This window comes from Siphateles boraxobius, unplaced genomic scaffold (genome assembly GCF_051911475.1).
Source record: "Siphateles boraxobius isolate OS27281-9 unplaced genomic scaffold, OSU_SipBor_1 1, whole genome shotgun sequence".
Lineage (NCBI taxonomy): Eukaryota > Metazoa > Chordata > Actinopteri > Cypriniformes > Leuciscidae > Siphateles > Siphateles boraxobius.
In genome coordinates, this window is record NW_027508699.1 from 21,408,239 (window position 1) to 21,432,954 (window position 24,716).

General features: G+C 40.0%; 1 protein-coding gene across 3 annotated transcripts in view; it reads left to right on the plus strand.

The window, feature by feature from the left end:
- The window catches only part of cdh7a (cadherin 7a), a 128,632-nt gene that overhangs the window by 57,702 nt on the left and 46,214 nt on the right, over positions 1 to 24,716 (plus strand). For 2 of the 3 annotated variants that reach the window (XM_077228597.1, XM_077228607.1), the window contains exon 3: positions 18,925 to 19,385. In XM_077228597.1, coding sequence (XP_077084712.1) covers positions 19,143 to 19,385 — 243 coding nt within the window. In that variant the 5' untranslated portion in view covers positions 18,925 to 19,142. Of the gene's footprint in view, positions 1 to 12,035; positions 12,456 to 18,924; positions 19,386 to 24,716 lie in introns of those variants that run through there. The other variant, XM_077228615.1, reaches the window with a different exon arrangement.

The window sequence follows — 24,716 nt, forward strand, 5'->3', positions numbered from 1 at the left end:
ACGAAAACACCTGCGCCCCTGGAGTGGAGCTGAAGTCCTGGTGCCCTGGTGAGGACCAGCCTGCCGCATCGCAAATGTCCTGAATTGATAGTCCTGACAAAATAGCCTTAGAGGCAGCCATACTCCTGGTTGAATGAGCCCGGACAGCCAAAGGAGAAGGCTGACCGGCAGACTCGTAGGCAAGTGAGATGGCCTCGACCACCCACTTACTCAACCTCTGCTTAGATGCAGGACAGCCCTTCCTAGGGGGTCAAAACAAACAAACAATTGTTCACATTTTCTCCACAGGGCAGCTCTGTGGACGTAAGCATCTAGAGCATAACTGGGCAGAGCAGATTTAGTTTCTCTTGGTCTGACGTCAAAAAGGGAGGAGGACAGAAACCCTGCAGTACAATAGGCCTGACAACATTAGTTGGAACCTTGGGAACATACCCTGGTCTAGGGAGGAGGAAAGCCTTAACCATGCCGGGTGAAAATCTTAAGCACGAGGGAGACAGCGATAGATCTTGAATATCTCCTATTCTCTTTAATGAAGAGATAGCAAGAAGAAAGATTTTTTAGAGTAATGAATTTCTCAGAAACTTCTTCAATGGGCTCGAACGGTGCTAGAGAGAGAACTTCTAGAACCACCGCAAGGTCCCAGGTCGGCACCCTCGTGCGAACTGCTGGCCTCAGCCTCAAAGTGCCATGAAGGAAACGAGTTATAAGTGGGTGTCTCCCGAGAGATGCTCCACTTAAAGGGACGTGGTAAGCAGAGCTGCCACGTACACCTTCAGTGTGGAGTGGGATAACCCTGTGGAGAAACGCTCCTGAAGGAATTCCAGCACTACACCCACCGGGCAGTTAACTGGGTCCAACTGGTGTTCCCCACACCAAGAGGTGAACATCTTCCATCTCAAGGCATATAATTTCCTAGTGGCTGGAGCTTTGGAGTGGAGGATGGTCTCCACGACCTCAGTCGAGAGACCAGATTCTATGAGCTGGGCCCCCTCAGAGGCCAAGCCCACAACCTCCATAGTTCTGGGTGGTGGTGAAGAATCAACCCACTCGCCTGAGAGAGAAGGTCCCTCCTGATCGGAATCTCTAGAGAGCCATCGAGGAGAGAAATTAGGTCCGCAAACCAAACTCGGGCCGGCCAGTACGGGGCTACCAACAGTAGACTGACCCCGTCCCGGCGATCCCTTTCCAGAACTCCTGGGAACATAGCAATTGGGGGAAATGAGTACAGGCGTGACCTCGGCCACTCCTGTACCACTGCGTCCAACCCCAGAGTGGCTGGATGACTTTGGGAAAACCACAGTGGGCAGTGTGATGTTTCCCTGGATGCAAATAGTTATACCTCGGCACGACCGAAATGTTTCCACAGGAGCTCCACCCACTCGGGATGGAGTCTCCACTCCCTGGACCTCGGCCCCTGCCTCGACAGGATGTCTGCCCCCTGATTTAAATACCCCGGGATATAAATCACCCTTAATGAAAGAAGCTTCCCCTGGGACCATAGAAGGATCTGGTGACCAAGCTTGTATAACGGGCGCGAACGCAGGGGGTTGATGGTTTATGTAAGAGACCACGATGTGTTGTCTGACCGGACAAGAACATGATGACCTCTGAGGTCTGGGAGGAAGTGTTTCAGAGCCTGAAACACCGCCAGCATTTCTAGACAATTTATATGCCATTGAAGATGATGGTCCTGCCACAGACCCTGAGCTGGGTGACCACTCATGATCGCCCCCCAGCCTGTGAGAGAGGCATCCGTCGTTAGTGTTACACAACGACACGGAGCCCCCAACACAGGCCCTTGGGACAGGAACCAAGGTTCTTTCCACATAGCCAGGGCGCGAAGACACCGTCGCGAGACCCTGATCATGCGGAGCGGGTTTCCCCTCGGGGAGAACCCCTTGGCCCTGAGCCACCTCTGCAGCAGTCTCATGTACAGCAGGCCGCAAGGTATAACGTTGGACGCTGCTGCCATAAGACCCAGAATTTTTTTATATTCTTTTACAGTAAGTGACTGGCCTAGCTTTGCCTGTTTGACGGCTAAGAGAATCGAAGCTATACGAGCAGGAGACAGACGTGCCCGCATCGTCGTCGAATCCCAAACCACACCCAGAAAAGTGGTCCTCTGTAATGGAGAAAGCACACTCTTCTTGGCGTTGAGCCTCAACCCCAACTGTTTGATATGGGCGAGCACGACATCTCTATGCCGAATCACCTGATGCTCCGATTGAGCTAGAATGAACCAATTGTCGATATAATTTAAAATGCGGATGCCCTGGAGTCGCAGCGGAGCCAGAGCTGCATCCATGCATTTCATGAAAGTTTGGGGAGACAATGCTAGGCCAAATGGAAGAACCCGATATTGGTACGCTTTGCCCCCGAAAGTGAACCTCAGGAACTTCCTGTGTTGTGGAAGGATGGAAATATGGAAGTATGCATCCTTTAGATCTATCGTGACAAACCAGTCCTCGGACCTGATCTGTGACACGATCTGCTTGAGAGTCAGCATCTTGAACTTGAGCTTCCCTACTGAGCAATTTAATAGGCGCAGATCTAAAATTGGACGTAACCCCCATCCTTCTTCGGAACGATGAAATATCGACTGTAATAACCCAACTCGCTGCTGGGAGGAAGAACTCGTTCTATAGCCCCCTTTAGCAGAAGAGTTTTCACCTCTTGTTCCATAACCAGAGCCTGCTCGGGGCCCACCACTGTGGGCAGAACCCCTCTGAAGCGAGGCGGGCATGATCTGAACTGAATCGCGTACCCATACTCGATAGTCTGCAGGACCCATTGAGATACATTTGGAAGGCTTTTCCACTCTGCCAAAAGTTCTACTAAGGGTACCAGTCTCTCGAGACTGGCCTCTGAAATATTTTGAGTGGCAGACACAGTGCCCTGTAACGGCGCACCGGCAGGGAACAACTGGCCTGACCACTCTGGACCACTCCTCAGAGTGGACGAGCGTCCCTCGGGAAAACGCTCGCTGGGACCGTCTACGCCCCGGCACGCAGGCGGGGTTGGCAGAACGGGCCCCTGAGGGCACCGAGAGAGAACGGGCACCGTGTAACGAACACCATCCCCTCTCGGTGGGGACCACCCTTCTTTGACGAGGCCTTCTTGGCAACGATAACTGTCCTCAGATCAGCCCTGCCCCTAGACGACCTCGTCTGAGAGCGCCGCGTCTCGTCCCAGTTATGCTGAGGAGGAGCACGAGATGCGACGGTCTGTTTTTGTTGCGCCCTATGTGAAGAGCTGAGATAAGGCAGAGCCCGTCTCAATCCCCGCTGATAGATCCATTTGCGATCCCCACGATTGAAGCCTTCGCTGTGCCTCGGCAGCAGCGGAACCCAAACCGCGGGGAGCGTGCACCGAACCACTCTCCTCGAAGAGGGCTCGGCAGGAGCGGAGCGTTTTTATAGACAAACGCTCGCAATGCTCACAATCAGCTCCCTCGAGAGCTGACTGGGCATGCAGAACTCCCAAACAAACAACACACAGATTGTGTGTGTCCCCACCCGTAATATAACGTGGGCAGGGATGAACACACTTTCTGAACTGCTGTTCGCTCGCCATGATATATATATATAGTCTCTTTTTATATTTTATATATATATATATATATATATATATATATATATATATATATATATATATATATATATATATATATATATATATATATGTATGTGAAAAACTCCTGCCTAGCAATTTCTAAGGACAGACAAAAACACTTGAGACACAGACTTTTTCATACACAGAGCGCTTGCTGAAGACTCAGAAGCTGATGCGCTTGTGTTTTGGGGGTGCTTATATAGTATCCTGGTCGATGACGTCACCCACCTATGACGTTCCATCTCGCCATTGGACTGATTTCATATGTGCTTCATGACGCACTCAAGCAGGGGCGTTCCCACAGCGTTTCATGCAGCTCGAGTTCCCTGAAAAGGAAATACAGTATAGCAGATACTTTTATCCAAATCAAGAACATTAAGACACATCACAAGCAATTTATGATAAAACAGCCAATAATTGTCTCAGTACCACAAATGGCAAGTTTTAAGTGCAAGCTAAAGTAGCACAGAAGCTGGAGCTTTATTAAAATTAAAGAGAGTTGAAAAAGAATAAAAGGTGAATTAAATCATTTATTTATTGGAAGTACCTTTGATTATGGTTGTGGTTAAAGTGATCACAGAGGTTGTGCGCCTTCAGCTGTTTCTTGAATGTTAGGATGGTGTGATTCAATCGGGTAGAGGTTGGAAACTCGCTCTACCACAGAGTAAAGGTTCTGGGAAGCAACTTCCCCTCACTCACAAATACTATAGAGGATGGGAGAGAACATTTGTAAAAGTGTGTTCAGGTAACAGGCTGATTCAGTACCAGTCTTGAAGCACCAGTGCTGATGCTATAAAGCAAGACCAGATGACCACTGAGATGTGGGCAATACATTTAATTTGGTCACTAAACAATACCCCCATATACCTGGCTGTCCTGGTTGGCTTTAGTGTTGTAAAACCCAGCTGTGCAGTGATGTTGTGGACTTGTTGTCGACTGTTGGCGTGGCTGGGATGGCACTTTTGGGTAATAATGTGGCAGGATTCTCCAGAAATAGTAGTCCAGCTGTTGACATTTTTGGTCAACAAGCACAAGAAACATGTACAAGTCATAAAGTGATATGGCAAGTTTGTAAAGTCCTGTCATGACAAAAGAGTAACCAACAGGACCACCAACCGCAAAATAACATTAACTGAATAACATTTAAATAACAAAACAGATCATTGTGCACTTATTTGTTTTTGCATCCTCCTGCCCTTTATTATTTCATCTTTTTTTTCAATTGTGTGTAAATGTGAATGTCTGTAATTTAATGTTACCAATGCTTTTGCAATGTAAATACTTTTTTTTACCATGCCAATAATGTCATAGTTGAATCTGAGTAAGCAAAGAAAAGCAATTACTTACAAAATGGAAACATTTATACTATGCCGTACCTACCTAGCACCATTCTTTTAAAACAATTCTTTTAGTATTAATAGTATATTTCTTGTCATGCAATTATGCTTCATATAAATTCTGTTTATGTGTTCTATCTTGGATTAAAGCATGTGAATGACCATGGCTTTTTTCTTCAGAAAGAAGTGAATAGAAAACTATTCTTTTTTTCTGTAAACACTGGCCTTGATTAATTAAACTTTATCTCTACAAACTAGGCAATTTTTCAATTTAAATAAATTCCCATAATCGATAATTTTCTAAATTAATCATAAATTAATCTATTTAATCATTAACCAACCTCTTAAATCTGAAGCGTTTTAAAGCTCAGAAGCTTGGCTTTACAGTGAATATAGGCAATAAGACCATCACTTAACAATTGCTTTTAAATTTGCTGACATATTAGAAGTGCTCTATTTTCATAGGTTGAAAAAATAGCGGTTTAACATGAAAATAATATGATCTGTAAAATCATTGTACAAAACAGATGTCATATCATTGAAAGGTTTCAACTAGCACAAGCATATTTTTTATAGTTAGAGACCAAACTATACCAAGTATTTGTATGAAAACGATCTGCTGACGCACATGCAAACAGTATACTCATGATGCTTTTGCGCATACACTTGTAACTTTGCGAAACATTAAATCATGGTAGATCACATGGTACAGTATCTTTATTTAGATCAGGTGGTCTCAAATGAGCCCAAACACATCATAAGAAAATGCGTAGATCGCGGAGTGACATGAAATGCTGCTTAGCTAAAGCTATAGACAGAGCCGGCCCTCCCTATACGCAAACTAAGCGGCTGCTTAGGGCCCCACCGCCACTAAGGGGCCCTCAAACTATGGTCTGAACATAGACCCTGATCGTGACCTGTGGCAGCGGTAGAGTTACTCACGGGACACTGCACTTATTTGCAATCACAAAAGTTGATTATTTTCATTTGCTTTAAAGCCTTGCAGTTTAAACATTTAATTAGCGTGCTGTTCTGACATGCGTTTTTTTTTTTTTTCTGTGCACGTACACACGCGCGCGCACTAAAAGCCTGTCAAACAGTCCCCGATTACTGGACTTTATCTAAATTGCGTCTGATTGTGCAAATACTGTCAAATACACACAGGGTTTACATAAACACAACTGAAGTAATCAGTTGTGTCTGTCACTTTGTTAGAAGCGGGACAGCAGCCTAAAGTATACATGGATAGTTAAAGGGATAGTTCACCCAAAAATGATATTATTTACTTACTCTCCATGTATTAGTTTCTTTCTTCTGCTGAACACAAAATATGATATTTTGAAGAATGTTGGTAACCACACTGTTGCAGGTCCCCATTGACTTCCATATAGAAAAAACAAAAACAAAAAAACTATGGAAATCAATGGGGTCTATCAACTGTTTGGTTACACATATTCGTCAAAATATCTTCTTTTGTAAATATCAATAAATATCAAAAATAATAAATATCCACTTATCATTTCCCTCTGATTTTAGGGAAAAGTTATGGGTAGGGGTAGGTTTAGGGGTAGGGATAGGGTAAGGACTAAATTTTGGGACAGGAATGTTGTTCCAGGATCAACAAAATATGTTGATCCAGGAACATGTCTTGGCAAAATCAAGGTGACCACTGTTACAATTTGAAACCGTATAAGGGTAAAAACATGCCAGGCAGACATTGATGTTAGCAACACAGCTACAAATAATAAAATTGATAATGCATTACAATTTTATTGATAATTCACCCATGGGTGAGTTTTGTTTTCTGCAAATAATCAAGCATTGACAATAGTCAATCATATTGGCGGCACCATTGGCCCCCAAATAAAATTCTGCTTAGGGCCCCATAAAGGCTTGGGCCGGCTCTGGCTATAGACCTTATGTAGCCCCGCCCTTTTTCAGCGCTGCACTCGTTGTGATCTGTCTTCCGATTTGTATTTCCAATGCATGAAGGTATGATCTTATGGATTTATGAATGAATCGCTCATTTTAAAATCTTCCCATCAACATTTGTTATGACATTCACTTCAAACATTAAAATACTCATGATAACTTTCGTTAACTCTACAATACGCAAATCCACTTCACTAGCTAATTACTCTTCGACAGCAATGCCATAGAAACATACAGAGCTAGCACAAAAACAGAAGTTAATTTTTCCATGTGTCTGTTGCACATGTTCTGTGCATGAGCCGCACCACCCTTAAAACTACTCACTTTAATGATGACCTGGCTAATCAAAGTTTTATCGATTAAATTATTATCGAAAATGAATCGATTGTCGATTTAATTGTTAGCATCCCTAGTACAAACAATTTTCTTATTGTAAAAATGTATGTCAGTTTATATGGATGCTTTTTTTAATCTTTTATAGGTTGCTCAAGAGACAGAAAGGTGAGCGTGTGCCTTTGGAGTATGAATCGTGTTCTCCAGAACACCACTTTACCTTTGAGGCAACCCTTAAAAAAAATGTCTTAGCTTCTATGCAACCTCACAGTGCTCTGTGCACTTGCTGGCTGTACTTGTTAAATTGTGCACTTAAAGCAAATGCAATATCACAAGGCCGACACTTTCGCAAACTCACCCACACTTTGACAATGTCCTTTAGTATCAAGGGCAAGGTTTTATCTGTGTCTGCATTGGCACAACTGTACAACAGCAAAACTTAAACCTTTTCTAAATATTCTGCCCATCTTGGTTTAAACTAGCTCGGTTGCACCCCATCTTATGAACTAGAGATTTGGTCTACCATGCACTTCTTCAAACAAATACTCTTCTCCTGCCTCAGCGCTTCTCAACTGTGGGATTAAATGCAAGAACATTGGACTCCGAGTAGCTCAGTGAAGCTCAGGGCTCTAGCTGTCGCCAATGTTTGTTAATCCAGGGCAATGTGACACTGCAGAGTGTCCTACTGTAATTGAGGAGTTGTTGCATTTGTGTAGTTTTGACTGGCTCAGCACTGCTGTTGAAAGCATAGGTCTATTGACAGTGACATAAGCCAGAAACAGTTAATTAACTTTTTCATGGTGTAATGCTCGCAGCTGGATTAGAGGACTCCCTTCAATATAAAGTTTCTCTTGTTTGTTTTAGGTCACAGAGGGATTGAGCCAAAGGAGCCTTGCAGCTATGTGACTTAAATCGCACTGGAGTCGTGGATGACGGACACAAGCACAATTTATCATTGGGACCTTTGTCAGAAAAAACAGGCATGGTATTATAAACGAAGGAAGATCGAAATTTCAATTATTATAAAGAAGTACTGTAAATCTTTCTCTCTTTCAAGAGGGTGAGGGTGGAAAGGACAAGATAAACCAGACTTCAGCATTTATGTAACGTTTCATTCAACCATGCCAATAAGCTTTATTCTAATGATATGCAATACAGCTCATGACCAAATGTTTGTTTTACAGAGCAGATACATTTTTAAGTGAATTAAAACCGAATTTAAAAAAAGCTTGATCTGTATTAATATGGATCCAGGCCATACTGTACTTGCCCTTATGAAAATGTACTGTAATTATTGTGCAGTATCTATATTTTACCTGTATTACTTAAAATAAATAAATAAAGATCATGCATCGACTGTTGTATCTTGCAGTATTTAAACTACAGGGTTTTATATGATTAAAAAATATACCACTCTTAGGGTGAATTAAGGGTGATTGGGACATAAGGTTGAATGGGACAGTATTACTATACAGAGTTTATTTTCTCACCTAATCAGCGAAAATAAAACCTTTCTTGCTAAGCCCTAGCTGTGAGAGCACATAATCAAAATTGGATGCCCTTATTGGTGTGACATCCTGTAGGTGGGCGGGGCAGGCATCAAACAGGAAGTTGACCCTGAAATACATGAACTGAGGAAAATTGCATTAGCTTTTGCTGATTTCATAAGGTCCTAAAATTGTCGTAGCTACTATATTGTACAAACTTTTGATGGAAACACGACTATGATGCACTACTGAAAAAAAATCAATAAAAATGTGTTAATATCATGTTTCTATTTTCAGAATAGGTTGTTTTTATTTTGTTACAGCAGGATTTTGGGTGATTGGGACAGTGCTTAAAGGCTTCGCTAATTACGAAAATGATTAACCTTGCAATAGAGAACCATTGTTTATGCTCTGTATGCTCTAAATCAGTGATTCCCAACCTCTTTGTGTAAGCCCTAATAAACCACAAAAATATAAATGAACTAGCTATAGATTTTGCTAAAATAAAACGACCAAATTCTGAAAATCGAAACATTATAGTTAAAAATGTTTTACTGATTGTGTTGCAGTAATAAACCATATGCATGTTTCCATTAAAGGTTTGTGTAGGTTAAATGCGTTTGTCAAACAGTTAATTAATGGAGGCACGGCACCCAACATCCCAAGTTAAATTGAGTTATTTAATCAACCAAGTTATAATCAACTGTCCGAAAATGAAACCGGGTACACAGCCTGTCTAAATACGTTCACCTTGGTCAATTTATTACATTATAAAGAGTATAAACTATATAAAATCGCATCTTAGTAAGACAAAAGTCAACAGGTAAACCGCTTTAAAGTTAGTTTTTTTGTTTCCATGAATCATTAGATGTTCGAGTAAGTTGAAACACAATACTTATATTTAAAAGTGTAAATCCGGCAATATCTCTCGAACAAAATCCTGTCACCGGCACAATGAATTCTGAGGTAGGCTAGGATGCGAAGGATCCATTGCTGCATTTGAATACTTTCCTATTACTGTATATAACATGCGTGAGCAGTATTGCCGAAAGGGTAGTATGTCCGAAAACATAGTATCCGAATAGTCCCTGGATGACCTACTTCTGCCGAGATTCTGAAGTGCGCATTCGATGGACATTTTACTATCCTGTGAGGCCATGGGAGGGGATTTATTAATAGAAGTAAAGTGACGCAACTGACATTTGTAGATCATGTGACACTGACAGTAACAACATGGCGGATGTAGTATGTTCGAATTTCATTCATACTACCCATTCTCATACTATTTAGAGTACTTTTTTAATGGTCACAAAGTAAATTCAAATGTAGTACTTACTCAGACAGTACACATTGTCCGGGAAATGGACACATGTCCAGGCCTTATTTGAAGGAGCCTTTGATTTGGGACAGCCTTTGTCTCTCCGCTGTGACACAATTGGCCTTTAAATGCAGCCTTTGAAGGATGCTACCTCTGAACTGGGACGCAATTATTGAACGCCAAGAAGACAGACAAGCTGACTGATATAAACAGCATAAGATCCAAGCTGCATCCGAAACTGAAGGGAGTTCTTGGCTGTCCATCACTCACTTCTCAGGCAGTGTTTTGTTTATAAATACACCGCTTAAGGAAAATGGTTTTGATTCTTAAATCCAAAGTATCGATATTTTTGTCTATTTTAGTCTGTTGATGCGTGAACAGAACTTTCTGCTACATTCGTAGCGCTCCTCCCATTCAATAAATCACATTAAGCAAATTATTTTTGACATAAAACAAAGCCTCTGCTTTCAAAATTCTGTCAATTTTATTACAAAATACAAACAATAAATACCGCTTCGGTGCTCTTTAATGTGGTTTGACAGATAGCTGTATCAGTACCTGTATTGTACCTCAGTTCAAGTGAAACGGCAGCGCACGTGAACCGATCATCTCTTCCTCCTTGCTGCTAGTTATAGCAAACAATAAAACTTGAATGAACATCAGAAGGTAAGATATCAATGAACACAGCTTGTGAATAATGTTGTGACGTTATGTTACCATATATTTACCTCAGAAAAGCCATTCAATGACCATAACTCATTATTTTTTTAGATAAATAAGAGCTCTAGAGGGGAGCATTTTGATAAATATATGCACTATATTACATATTGATTATATTTTTACTTAAAGGCACACTGTGTAACTTTTCGCCACTAGAGGACATTTATTCAAAACAAAGGCATTGCTTGATGACGCCTTGATTTCGCGGAATCATGGGAGTTGTTGTCTTCACCTCTACAGCCGGTGGAGAATACAATGGGACTCGAGCAGAAATCATGGAGCAGAATGAGCCACTGGAGCGATTGCTAATGAGAGACAAGCACAACACTCGGCTCGATAGCAGTGAACCTTTTAATTTGCCACAGACCGCTTCCACTTCTTCCGGTCATGCGTATGTGGGGTAACCCAGCACTGTTTTGCCATATTAGGTACATTTGGTGTGTTGAAAGTTGTTATAATGCTACTCTGTGTTCAATCGGTAGCTACTACGTATATGAGACACTTGTTGCACACTGCAGTGAGCTAGATCGATATTAGGCATATAAAAAATAGTACTCGCGCTAAATCAAGAAAACACGATTTAAACAAAAAGACTAACTGTTGAGCTGTATAACAATGTTTAGTTTTATGTCAGTGAATGTACCTAACTGTTCTGTCGATGAACAGTTGCTCATCTATCTAATAAAACAAATAATACATTAAAGCGTCTTTGGTGTTTCCATAGTTTCTACAAAATAAAACCGGATATCGAGGGTAACGCGGGTATGATGTCATTGATTGGCAACGCACAGACTGTGTCCGTGTCCTGGTTAAAACTGTTTATTTCTCTGGATTTAAACATTCTTAGAAACATTTATGATAATGTAAGTACACAAATCAACAAAAATATTACATAGTGTGCCTTTAACCTGTTTTTCAATATTAAATGTATTTTTAAATAAATTGGAGTAGAAACAGAATTATGTCAAAAGTTATTAATATAAAACTGCCTTATGCGCAATTTAAATGTTTGGAAATCAGTTTTAACCCACAGATGTGTTTCCTGTGTAGAGCACACCATTAGTTGAGATATATGATTCTAAAGTAGATTGAAAAAAATAATAATTGTAAGTGCTTGAACCCACATTTCAGGAACACCGAATCATACTGACGAGATTTTAATTTAGTCCCTCTCTGCACACTTGGGCCCCTCTGTGCCCCCCTAGAATCCTACAGTCGCCACGGCTCCTTGGATACGCTGACTGACATCGGCACCTCCCCTCAGTGCAACGTTTCCACGATGAGCGATGCTCTTATAGCACACTAACAGAGACTTGTCCATTTTGTCAGCCACTTTTCACTAGAGACAATAAGTTGAGGGTTACCACTGTTTTCCTAGAGTTTGTGGGGACTGTGACTCCCGAGGCATGGTTCACGGATGGCCGACAGTGTTGTGGTCCCTTTGTGAGTTTCTCCACAGTGTTCTCCCCTGGCTGAGGTTCGCTGCAGCTGTGGCTTCTCAATAGGGCTTATTGTAGATGCGCGGAGTGTGAGCGAGCAGCGCAGTGATTGAGCGGAACGGAGGGAAAGACGCCTGTAGTGCAAGGATGCTCCTGAATATGTTTCCTTCACTCATTCGGGAAGAGCGCGTCTAGCGCCTGCGACGTGACGGAATCCTTCTGCATTTTAACAAGAACATTGACAATTTATACGCACGCGAAGGACCAGGAGGAAAAGGTGAGCGTGATTTTTACAGTGTTTACTAAGGTGCAATACCGTACAGACTGAGTGTAGGCTATTTGCGGTGCCCGTTAACATACGGCTACAAAATCATTATAGAATGATATCTAAAAGTTGAGAAAGGGCAGTAGGCTACTGTTTGTTGTTCTATGATTTTGTTTAATTTTTTTTACTGCAATGAAAGTATGCATTTGCTATGCCTATGGGTAAAATAATAAAACGGAATTAACGAAGCCTTTTTAATTCAATACAATATTAAATATATTCACGCACTATGCAGTTTCAAATATTGTAGAACAGTGTGGTCAGCATGAAGATTTTAAGAGCCGCTTCTTAAAGTTTCTCTCACTGCCTGTGATGTTTAAATATACAGCGCTTTTCCCACAGGAGCATCTGTGATGTCCAAAAGTTAAGGTCTGGCAGTCAGCATATTAATCAAGCCGCTGCGAAGTAAAATTTCTCAATCCTAAGAGCAATAGTTGGGACCTTGCCAGGGAGTCCAAATTTGTGATGCAAATACTGTCGTCTGTAGTGTGACTGTGAAAGATTTGTTTTTGATAGGCAAATAGCCCAATGTTAGTTACATAGGTTGTTGTTTTTATTTTTCTGTGTAGTATTATACCAAAACAAAAGCAGATATAACAGGTACAGAGGTGCAGATTTTCCTCACATCTCCATATCGATATCAAATACCTCTGTCAGGACGCCACTGCAATGCCAACAACAGCACGGAGGCTCGTAGTGGAAACTTCGCTCGTAATGTGAAGCTGGCGGCCGCTAGGTGGCGCGTTGAGTGAACTGTTTGTGAGGCCAACTTGATTTAGCTTATAGGCTGTCCAAAAATGAATTGTGGATTTGGATGTGTGTTGGTCAGTAGGTCTATAAAGTAATTTTCAGTATTATTTGCAGAATATGTTCAGTTTCCTTGTGCTGTTACAATTGCTTACTTCCTGACTTAACATCTGGTTGTAGCATTTTTGCACTATCGTGCCCAAGAATAAAGGGCTGTCTTCAGAGAGGGATGACCAATAAATGTCACCCTGAAATCTGGGGGTCCCACTAAGATTTTATATGCTATAGCCCATGGCTGTCGTGTTGTTTTTTGGGCCCAAGAAAAGATTATGAAAAAGGGAACCACTATTGTAAAATGGTAGTTTTAGGGGTTTTAACATGTTTGTGAAATGAGACTGGTGTAGTTTTGCCAATCCATCCTGTACACTGAAAAAAAAATTGCTAGTAAAATTCACAATTAATTACAAAGAATTTGCAAGGGACACTTACAGATTTAGAAATTCTGAAACAGTGTTTCTTGTCAAATGCAGTCCAATAATATTGGTTTTATTTACAACTTTAAAACAATATATTATTTTTATTATGTTTTTATTTAGCTGGGTCACCTATAAACATTTTGTACCAGGAATTTTAAATTGACTGTGTTTTGCAATAACACGATGCACTGATTGCACTTTTATGAAAATATAATACGAAAAGGCTTTTTTGTAAATGTAATGAATGGAAACAGTGCCAGAAAAATTGTCTTTTAATAAATTATAAATGTATTCTTTATTAGAAATTTTCATTACGCATTCTCACAAGCAGCCATATCCAGCCCAGATCCTTTCATAATCTTGTCATAGTCACCCTCAAGAGTCTGCACAGCGAAGGGCAGCCATAATAAGAAGGCCATATGCTACCAGTCCGCAATGTGCTGTGTTTGATGTCCAGATGCCAGGAGCCTTGCTTTGCTCTGTGTTCGAGCATACTGTCCCTGGTGCGTGCCACAATCGCTCTTGCACCGCAGGGGGGCTATGACTAGATAGTGTGTTGAGATGGGTTTTTGGAGTCTCTGGCTGTGGCTGTGGGCGCTCTCTCACAGGGCGGTCTGCACTGAAGCCTAAGCTCCTCTCGTCAGATGGCATGGGGGGCTAATGAGACTTCATCATCCTGTCCCAGACCATTTGGGCGATCTGTGCTGAACACAAAGTCCGGGGCCTCAGCCAAACCTGACAGCGAGCAGATTCGGGCGGGGGATGTTAGTGGGGGGCTGGAAGGAGAAGAGAAACAAATATAGTACACTCATGGCATGGCATATAGTCGCCTTGAAATGTACTGTACATTAATTTGTAATAGGTTTTTAGTCACAATGCATTATTTGATCCATCCAAAATAATCAGAGAATAATAAAATACAACCAAAAAGGATTTGTGATGGATCCTAATATAGATTGTTTCAAAGAAGCTTCAAACTGAAAAAGAACATTGTAAATTCATCAATTATGAAACAATTTCAATTTAAGCTGTAAAGCAGTTCTCCATTCATTTTCTTTATAGGGGAACGACAACGAAAACTTGTAAAACTTTAAAGACAGACCTGTTGTGAGCTCATAGGTTGTTAAAGGGTAACTAAACCCTAAAACCAACTTTTTTTAGTTAATGATCTGTAAGAATGGGGCTTTATTAGTACTGTTCATTTATTCAAGTAACTTTTTTGACATTTGTGTATAAAGTGTTTTAATTCTACAATATATATGGTGTAAAAACAACCTCTTCAGGTTGAACGGTGGCTACTGCAGTTGAATTTTCCTATTGGATGTTTGCGGTGGTTCGTGACGTAAGGGGTGGGTGGTGACGTAAGCAGGTTCCAGCTCACCACGCCCTTGGTACGAGCTACAACGCCCTTGGCAGTATAAAAACCATCTTGTTTCGTCAAAACCACTGTAGCGAGTCAGGAGTTGGAATTGCCAGTACTGAAAACGATCAGGATAGAGTATTTTAGCATCTATTTAGCATAGCATTTATATAGTTATTTAGATTATTTTGTGTAGCCTGGGTACTTAATTAGCATAGTTGTTAGTGTAGTATTGCACAGGCTTCAGTTTGGTTTGAAATGTGCTGGGGACATAGACGCATTCGGAAGTGCATTTTCAGAATTGCTGGGTACAAACTTGTCAAACTGTGCAGCCTCTCTGCTCAACCCGTAAATAAAAGCATTGATCTGCAATTTTTTTTTTGAGTTCTGAAATGGTCAAGTGGTAGACCTTTTGCCAAGCGTGTCAGAGGTTACGGGTTCTAATCCGCAGTAGTAGTTTATCTAAATAGTTTTTTCTCTCTCATCATAACTGAATATGTTAATCAGTGATTACAGTCTATATCAAGCAGGGACACGTTTGTGTGCATTTTATTTTGTGATTTCAGTCTCCGCGACGGTGATAGATTGAACTGTGCGTCCAAGTGAAGACTGGGCGAGCCACAAGAGAACACTGTATCCATGATACTGATAGCAGCGGCAAAAGAGTGCTCAGCTTGATTTAAAAAACAAAACATTTTAGCTCTAGATCTCTTATTTAATGGCGAACTAAATGACTGCTCTGGTAGTTAACTGGAGATGTTTTATTTATTTGTATTAGTTACATCCGTGTCTTAATGTTTCCGCTCAGCCCCGCCCTCGGTTCGTCCCCTCTATCTCCGCTGGGCTCTGCCCAGTTTTCCAGCATTTTTCAAATATTGCCACTGGGTGGAGTCAGGCTCTGACCAGGGGTTTAGTTACCCTTTAATTGATGGTATATACTTTTGTTGAAGCCATCTGTTTCTATTATTTCAACTTTCAGTTTATTCAGTTCAATAACTGTCAATGTTGCAAAGTTCATCAAATATGAAACGAGTTCAGTTCAGCTATAAGCTTCTCTGAAGAAGGCATTATACAGCTAAAGTCAGTTCAATGTTGATTCAGTTCAGTTCAATAACGATGTCGATGTTGCTAAGGTATAACCAAGATTCTGACATGCTGCCCTCATGTTAATTTCTGAAAAAAAAGCTATGCGTATTGTGTTGTAATTTTCCTTCATTATAGTTTCAGTCCTAATCTGGGTCCTAAGCAATTTAGTCGTGCAAACTTGTCCTAAGATATTGTTCAGACACATAGCATTAACAAATCCCTGGGTTTGTTTCCTATGTCCTTGTTTGCTGTATTTTAATGCAAGCGAATGATAAATGATCCATATCACCTTCCAGCTCTGTATTAGCCTATGTTACGCTATAAGCATTCCAGACTCAAAGCTCTTTTTATTTCGCAGCGGTGTCATGTATCACTTCAATTAAACTATTGGAGGAGAGAGATAATTGAGATGTGTAGAGGATTATTTTGCCATAAGTGTGCTTTCTTGATACCGATCGTCAACAATTTTTGAAAACTTTTTGTTAAATCTACTCAGTCAAACGCATAGAGATCTAATCAGCTGCTAAGCACTTGTAATTCCCCTATAAAGTGAAGCTTATGATAGAGATTACAGGCTTTAGATGAGACTTTTACCCACTGAAGGGTCCTGGCACTGTGGTCTTCTGAAGCAAAGCGCAAGACGTTCTGTTCTTCTCCAGCAGCGCTGGTGCTTTTGAGCTTGGAGAGAATACAAGGAGGGAATGCAATCCCAGAGGGATGCTTTTCGATTTACTCTTCTGTTCACCTTCAAAGCTCGAGATTCAATTATGCTATTATTTTGCGAGATTTTAGAGTTACAGTATCTGTCAAGGCTTAAATGTCACAGATGTGTTTAACAGTTTTTATTTAAACCATATTATCCTCAACACTTTTTAACGATGCTAACACTTTGACACTTTGAAACAGTGACATAATTTGAAGCCCACCTAAACCTGCAAGAAATATAATGAATCTTATGCACATGCTGCGATAATTGCGAAGTTTTGAATTGCAACGCACTCTAAACCCAATATGGAAGTTGTTTTCTCTGTAAAGCGTAGGTCAGATCTCATCTTTCCTCGGACAACGAAGGATTTCTGTGGAGATTTGACATCCCGTTCAACATCAAAATAAGCTGTTGAGGCGTGAATCCTGCTGCTGTTGGTTTGAACTGCTGGAAGGACAGATTTCTCTAGAGAACGTATATGTGCTCTACCCAAATCCCTTTTGAACTGTTTTTCCAGACTTGTAAGTGTTTCACTTTAAAAGGATGTTAGAAACACCTAAAAGGCTCTCTCGGACCGAGAAGCTCCAGGGACCCCTTAAGAGAATTTTGTGCCTGGAATTTTGTCACTTCAACTTAGAGTGCACACTTTTAAATTGTAGTTCTCCTTTGCAATTTGGAGCATGAGGGTTTTTATACAATATAAAAATCCAGTGTCACTTACATAACACACTTTTAAGGTGCAGTGCAGCTTTGTAGTTCTTAGTAGCAGCTCTTGAGCTGGAGGTTGTAGGTTCAAACCCCAGATGGGTCCATTCGTGAGCCACTGCCATTGTGATCTTGAGCAAAGCGCTTAACCAACCCCAGGAAAAGTTTCACACAGTACAAAAGTCACATTAGTTTAGAAAGTTACTGGTAAATGAAGAATAATATAATGTAACATACCTGTGAAATATGATGATGATAAACTGTGGGTCAAAGAAATTATGCTCATTGTTTTATTTTGTCAGGAAATATTAGTTTATTTAAAAACACATTAAAATGCAATTCATACCTGTTATACAACTTCTATGAATATCCAAAATTGAAATTAATTTAGATATTGTTAAGTTAAAAATGGTACAACTCTTATCATAATGAAGAAAAAAGCCTTATTAAAAGAATTCAATTCTTGGAAAGAAAGCATTAAGTACTTGGCATAATCATTTGTTAGTATTTCTTTAAAAGAAAATGAACAAAGATGCTTCTCTGCTCATTAATATTTATTAATAAGAGAATTTGACCTTTTTATTACAAAGTAAGGTTAGTTAAGGTTGTAAAATGTCATGTGGTGTTTACCTTCTTACCTTAAAATATATTTTAAAGTTTTTATTTAATGATTAAGATGTGTACACACATTCAAGATAAAGGTAAATGTCATTATGTTTTGCTTGATAGATCACGTGAAATTATCATTAATTGAGCATTAAATTGAAAACTTTTACTTTATTAATTTTGTTAAATGAAACCCTTTTTTTGAGAATGCTAAAAAAGCCATATAAAATGGTTTCAAAACCATATGAAACCATCATGAATACAGAGAACATGTGTTTTAAACTGATTTAACATGACCCATATGCTGCATTGCATATAGACAAGTATGCTCACTCCTTTGTTGGGACTTGGGATGGTACATATTTGCTTTATTTCTCCAAACCCTTGCATTGGAACTCTATCCCTCTCTTTCCGTCTGTTTCCCCCTCCCTCCCGGTTCCCTTCAACCCTAAAGATTAATGTGCTTCACTTTCAGCAGTGCTGTCAAATGCCCATCCAGAGGAAAGAGCTGAATGTCCGTTTTGCTCACCTGTAGTGGTCTCTCTGCACCTGCATCTCAGACTGAAACCTCTGAAATGCCAAAAGTCATGTTGTCTAAATCTGAGGTTCAAATGTGAAGTGATATTGTAAAAATGTTCTGTGCTGACAGACTCTCTTTTTGTATATTGCGTTCACTGTTTTCTCTCACTCTGATTTTCTTCAACCTCTAACCCTGATGTCTGTTTTTTACCACAGGTTTGAGAGCTTCAGCTACAATCATCGTTCATTCCTGTGGTCTCTCCCATCAATCACCGGTCAGACGGTCTGCTCTATCCCGATACCCGCGCCAGTGCTGAGGGTGGTGCAAAGTTTCCCAGGAGCAACGTCTTAGCCTGAAGATCCCTGGTGCCCGTTCAATACGGAGGAGTGTATTTTTTTTGTTTCCTTTTTTTTACTTTCATCCTTTCATCCAAATGATGCAGATAGGCTCTGCAGTGTGGACTGGACTGACTGTGATGACTATGCTGCTGTTGGCCCAGTGGGACGTGGGCTGCAGGGGGATGACACTGAACTCTGTCCCGCTCCGTCCAACTTCCCTGAGGCCCATCAGAGCTAGTGTGGGTGCATCCCTTCAAAGACACAAGCGCAACTGGGTGTGGAACCAATTCTTCGTCCTGGAGGAATACACAGGAGATGAACCTCTCTATGTTGGCAAGGTAAAGCAAAATATATCCTCTGGCTCTGATATTTTATATGTACCAAGTCTAGTGCACTGAGGCCATTCCTGATGACAACTAGGGCTGAGCACTATTGTTTAATTATTATTTTCATTATATGTTGTATTCATTATGTGAAATGCATAAATTTAACAAATATCATCAGAAAGGCGAAAAAGTTTGAAAAATACTGAGAAGGCTAAAATTAATACCTGGTATTGTTCAAATGTTTGGGGTTGTGATTGTTTTTGAAAGAAGTCTCTTATGCTCACCAATGCTGTATTTTTAAACCAAAACAGTAAAAACAGATGGAATATTATTACAATGTAAAATAACGGTTTTCTATTTTAATACATATTAAATAGTAATGATGCTGAATTTTCAGCATCATTACTCCAGTCTTCATTGTTGTTCGGAAATGCTAATCTGGTGCACAAGAAACATTTCTTATTATTATCGATGTTGAAAACAGTTTAATATTTTTGTAGAAACCGTGATGCATTCTTTTCTTGAACAGAAATAAAAATATGAATTTTTTGTAGCATTATAAATGTCTTTACTGTCACTTTTGATCAATTTATTGCATCCTTGCTTGATAAAAGTATTAGTAAAAATAAAAAATCTTACTGACCCCAAACTTTTGAGTGGTAGTGTGCATCTCCTTTGACTACTTTGGTCAGATACAGTGTGGTCACTTTTCCGTCAGTGTGTGACTATGTTCACCTCTGAATGTACAGTAGTTGATGCTGCACAATTTAAAAAATATTTTTTTTATTATTTAGCATTGTTCTTTTTCAAATAAATCACCCGAAATGGATGTTAATACCAGGTGTAAAAGGGATCTTAGATCACGTCCAGTGGCTGCCTGTTAACTGAGCTGACATTATTTAGAGAATGTACTTGGGGTGCCCAGAAGCCAGTAGAGCTGTCAAGTCGCAGACTTCTTTCTCTGGAGTGTCTGGCAATGTCTTGTGCCTTAGCCGCACATGATCGCTATTTCTGCTAAACATGTGATGCTAATTAAACATGACTAGCAAGCTGTTGTGCATAGACCTGGCATACGCAGGCCTTTTAAGACAGACTCTTGCTTTTGTGAGAAAGTTTTCATTTTAAAGGAGTTGTATCATGAGGAAGATATGTGGTATGCAAATATACAAAACTCAAACATTACTCTTTACTACAGTTAAAAAAAACAGTTATTTGCAACTGGAACCGTAGAAAGGCTGCAAAGGCGGTTTGTTGAATGCATCGAAACATCAGAGAGAAAAAAATGCAATTTAAAACAGAAATATGATGTGCTTGAAAGTTTAAACACTTTTGACTGTCACATTTGCTGAACTGATGTTCTGATATAGCAGCATTATATCTGCCAATTAGAATGCATTTCTCATTATGGCTCAGTGAAACAGATACCCTTGCATACACATGTCTCATGTTTCTGTCATGATGAGGTTTAATAGCACTTTGTGAATATGTGTCAATCAAGCTCCTTAATGAAGTGCATGTGAAGAACAGATGCTCGCCTTCATATGTCCTACATGTGAACATTTGAATCAGTAATATAACATCACTATGAGGCTCTTTTAAAAGCTTTTCTAATATTAATTTACGGAGAAGACGGGGGTTAATGTATGCTGTCCCATCAAAGCCCAGTCTTTGGCTTTTAAAGTATTGAAGTAATTTTCCCTCATTAATGACAGTCTGTAGATGAATGTGTAGCTTGTGAATATCTGATGCATTGTTTGATCAAAACTCTTTGGCATGTGGATGATCATGTTTTTAATGAATATCACATGTGGTGTTTTATCAAACCTCTTTGATGCGATGTGGATTTTATAGTCGTACTGTGATCTACAGTAAATGAGCCACACAAAGAGGAAAAAAAGCATCATCCCAAAAGGAAGCGTATTTTCTTTTTTTGTATTTGCTCCAGTCCACTAGGAATGTGATTGCTTTTTACATACAGGCTTGTAAGTAGTTAGCTTGATGCTAAACGCAAAGACAGCCAAAAGCTTTCCTGTTTTAAGGATAATGAGCCAGATACTCCAACACGCCACCTGCTCTACTATCCTTGGCTTTTACAATACATTATCTCTCAGCCACTACATCACACACCTCTCTACCTTCACACACTCAAAACCCTGACAGCCAGGTTGAACCTTATTAGATTTTGGCTCATCTCCAATTCACTCTAGCCGGAGGGATCCAGGCAAAAGAGAAGTGACTGAACACAAATGTTTCTCCCGTTCTGAATAATGATCAGCGGAGTAATGTAGAGTATAGGGTGGCTTATCTCTCTATCTTCCCATAGGAAAGAGAAGTCGCAGAAAGCTCTCAGATGTTTCTGCTGGACCATAAAGAGATTCTGCTTTGGTTCTCATTAGAAAGAGGTACTAATTTTATACCTCTATTGCTATATGTCAACATATGACACATTTGCGTCTATTTTTAATTGATTTCAACAAATTCTAGGATAAACATCTGAGACAAAGTTGATGAGTCAGAACTGAGAACTCCATTAAGCTATGAAAGGGGGACCTTTGAGCAATAACATTTTCCTCCTGGTTTCTCTTTCAAATTTCTCCATCTTTCACATCTCAAGTGCTGAATGTATTCTGTATGATGGTCATTGGCTGGCTGCTTGTTCTCATTTCTTGGCTTTTATGTAGACATTCATCCTTTGATCTCAAGTGAGCATGAAAGATGGTCTTGTTCATCAAGATAAGGGTGGCATAGTACAGACATAAAAGACAGGGTCTACATAAACAACTAACCATAAGGTCTATAGACCGTTTTCATATTTTCTTTCTTTTCATGCCTATGCCCCTTTTGATGGTATCAACAGCAAAACAATAAAGATAAGTGTAGTGGTTGACTGAGATGGGGTTTTTTTATGGCTGATGCTGATATCTGGGGGGGCAGGGAGGCTGATATGTTGATTTATATTTTCATGTTTTATGTTAATACATTATTAATTGTAATTAAATGATGAGATGCACACAAAATTGCTGAATGAGCCCCTATTTTATATAATTTAACACTATATTTAAATGTACCTTTAAATTGGCAAAAAAGTATTAAAATTATTATTAAGGGCACGTTATTCAGCAAGGACACGTAAATTGATAAAAAAAATTACTGTAAAGCTGTGTATAATATTACAAAAGGTTTCTATTTTAAATAAATTATGTTCTTTTGAACTTTTTTCTCTATTCGTCAGAGAATCCTGAAATAACTTTATTACAGTTTCCACAAAAATATTAAGCAACACAACAACATTGATAATAATGATTAAAAAAAAGAAAAAAATGTTCTTGAGTACCAATTCACCAAAGTGAGCATAGGTACACTGTCAGAAAATATGGTAGGCTACAAAAAAGCTGTCACTACTAAGGTACCCATTAAAAATGTTCTAATGTACCATTTAGTTACTAATAATTTAATAATAACTACCTTTCGAAAGGGTACTGCTGCCCCAGTGACAACTTTCGTCCCATTTTATCTGAGAGTGTATGACAGAGAGTAAGTGTACCGCTACTCTGCAATTACCATTGGACACAATTGGATAGCTGTTGTATTCTTGAGGTTTGAGGCAAATGGAAGAGCAGGAGATAAAGCTTTTATTGATCTTCAATACAGTTTCATGGAAATTGCAAACATATATTAATCATAACTTTACATAAAATGCAGACTCTGTTGCAAGGTTAGGCATAAGTTCTGGCTTCTGACCTTTTGACCCTGATCTAACAGAGAGTAGAGACTACTTTCAGAAGCAATTTGGCTTGATGATGGTCTTAACTTCTAACAACCTGATTTTCATGTTCATGCAGAACGTTAAAAGATGCGTTGTGCTCCTATAAAGCGACAAACACACTTCCTAGGCAGAGATTTGATGTCAAGACTCCAGGCTGATTGAAGAAGGACTTTGATGCTTCCAGAGAGTAAAAGAGTAGAACCTTTTGAAGAAATTTTCACATCAACTATCTTCATCTTTTCATTTATATCTTTGTTTTTTTTTGTTTTTTTTTTCAACCAGTCAAGAAACATAAGAAAACTTTAATTTCCGTCTCTAATTAACTCTTGAAATAAAATTTTCTTCTCTTGGTTTTATGCTTTATTGATTGTCTCTCACTCTTGATTCATGCTGGAAAACAAGATTTTTCTGTTACTGAGAACAATGAGCAGAGAAGCGTACAGAGCGGCTTATTCATAATCAAACAAGCAGTCTGACATACAGCAGTCCAATCTGCTCTCCCGTTATTATCTGTGAAATTATGGCAGAATGAATTTAATGAATATGTCTTTGCCATCTTGATATCGTACCATCAGAGACTGGGATTATTGCCCATGGTGACCTCTTTGCAGCCTGATGAATATGGATATGATAGGTCCAGCTTGAATAAAATGCTCAAACGAGAGGGATGTCAAAGAGAGCGCGATGAATAATGCATATCCGTGTCTCCGGGGTGAGTTCAGTAATATCAACAATTATTAGAAATGACCCCAGTGTCTCCACTGAAAGTACACATTCATTACAGTACTTCCAGGCGAGTTCACTTCAGAATAAGCATAAACAAGTGTCCGATGTCATTAATAGTTCCATCCCAATTCCAAGTTTCCTGGACATTTATCCTACCACGTAATTAAAAATCTTGCCTCTGGTTCGGAATCACACTGATTTGACGACTCGCAGCTGCTTGTTGCCCTCTCGTTATCATCTTTGAGGATCATAAGATGTGCAGGGCCCGTTGGTTTAAATCCCTCAGGTGGGTGTTGAATGTCCTATCATATTCTGCCTATATTTGTTGAGTACACCAGAGAAAAATGCTTTGAATTCAGCTCTAATTGGGAGGGATCCTTTGATGGTGCAGTTTGTGCAATTGCAAGGTGGGGAACGTTCCCAGGCCGATTTCCGTCATGGCACATTTGCATTTCCTTTTTCCTAGCCTGCCAAAAACAACTCGTAGCTCACCTTCTAAATGCGCGCTTAATAAGAAGCAGACCAGGAGTGCCGCTGTAACCCCGCGGCGAGGATGAGAGATCTAGACTTTTCTCCCCTTCTGGCCACCAGGAAGCCTTTCGTCAGCCAAGCCGAGCAGATTAAACGTGTCCTGCGTCGCGCCCGCCCTCCCACCACATCAATGATTTGCGCAAACTGAATTAAACAAAATGAAACAGAAGAGAAAGAGCTCTTTTCATGTTGCAGATCAACAAGCGTTCCCCAAATCCTCTTTGGAGTGATTTCTAACATATGCTGGGTAATTAAATGCAGTGCGGGAGAAGATGGGCCGCTTTTCATCTGCTTCCAGTCCGTACTGGTCCATGCCACAG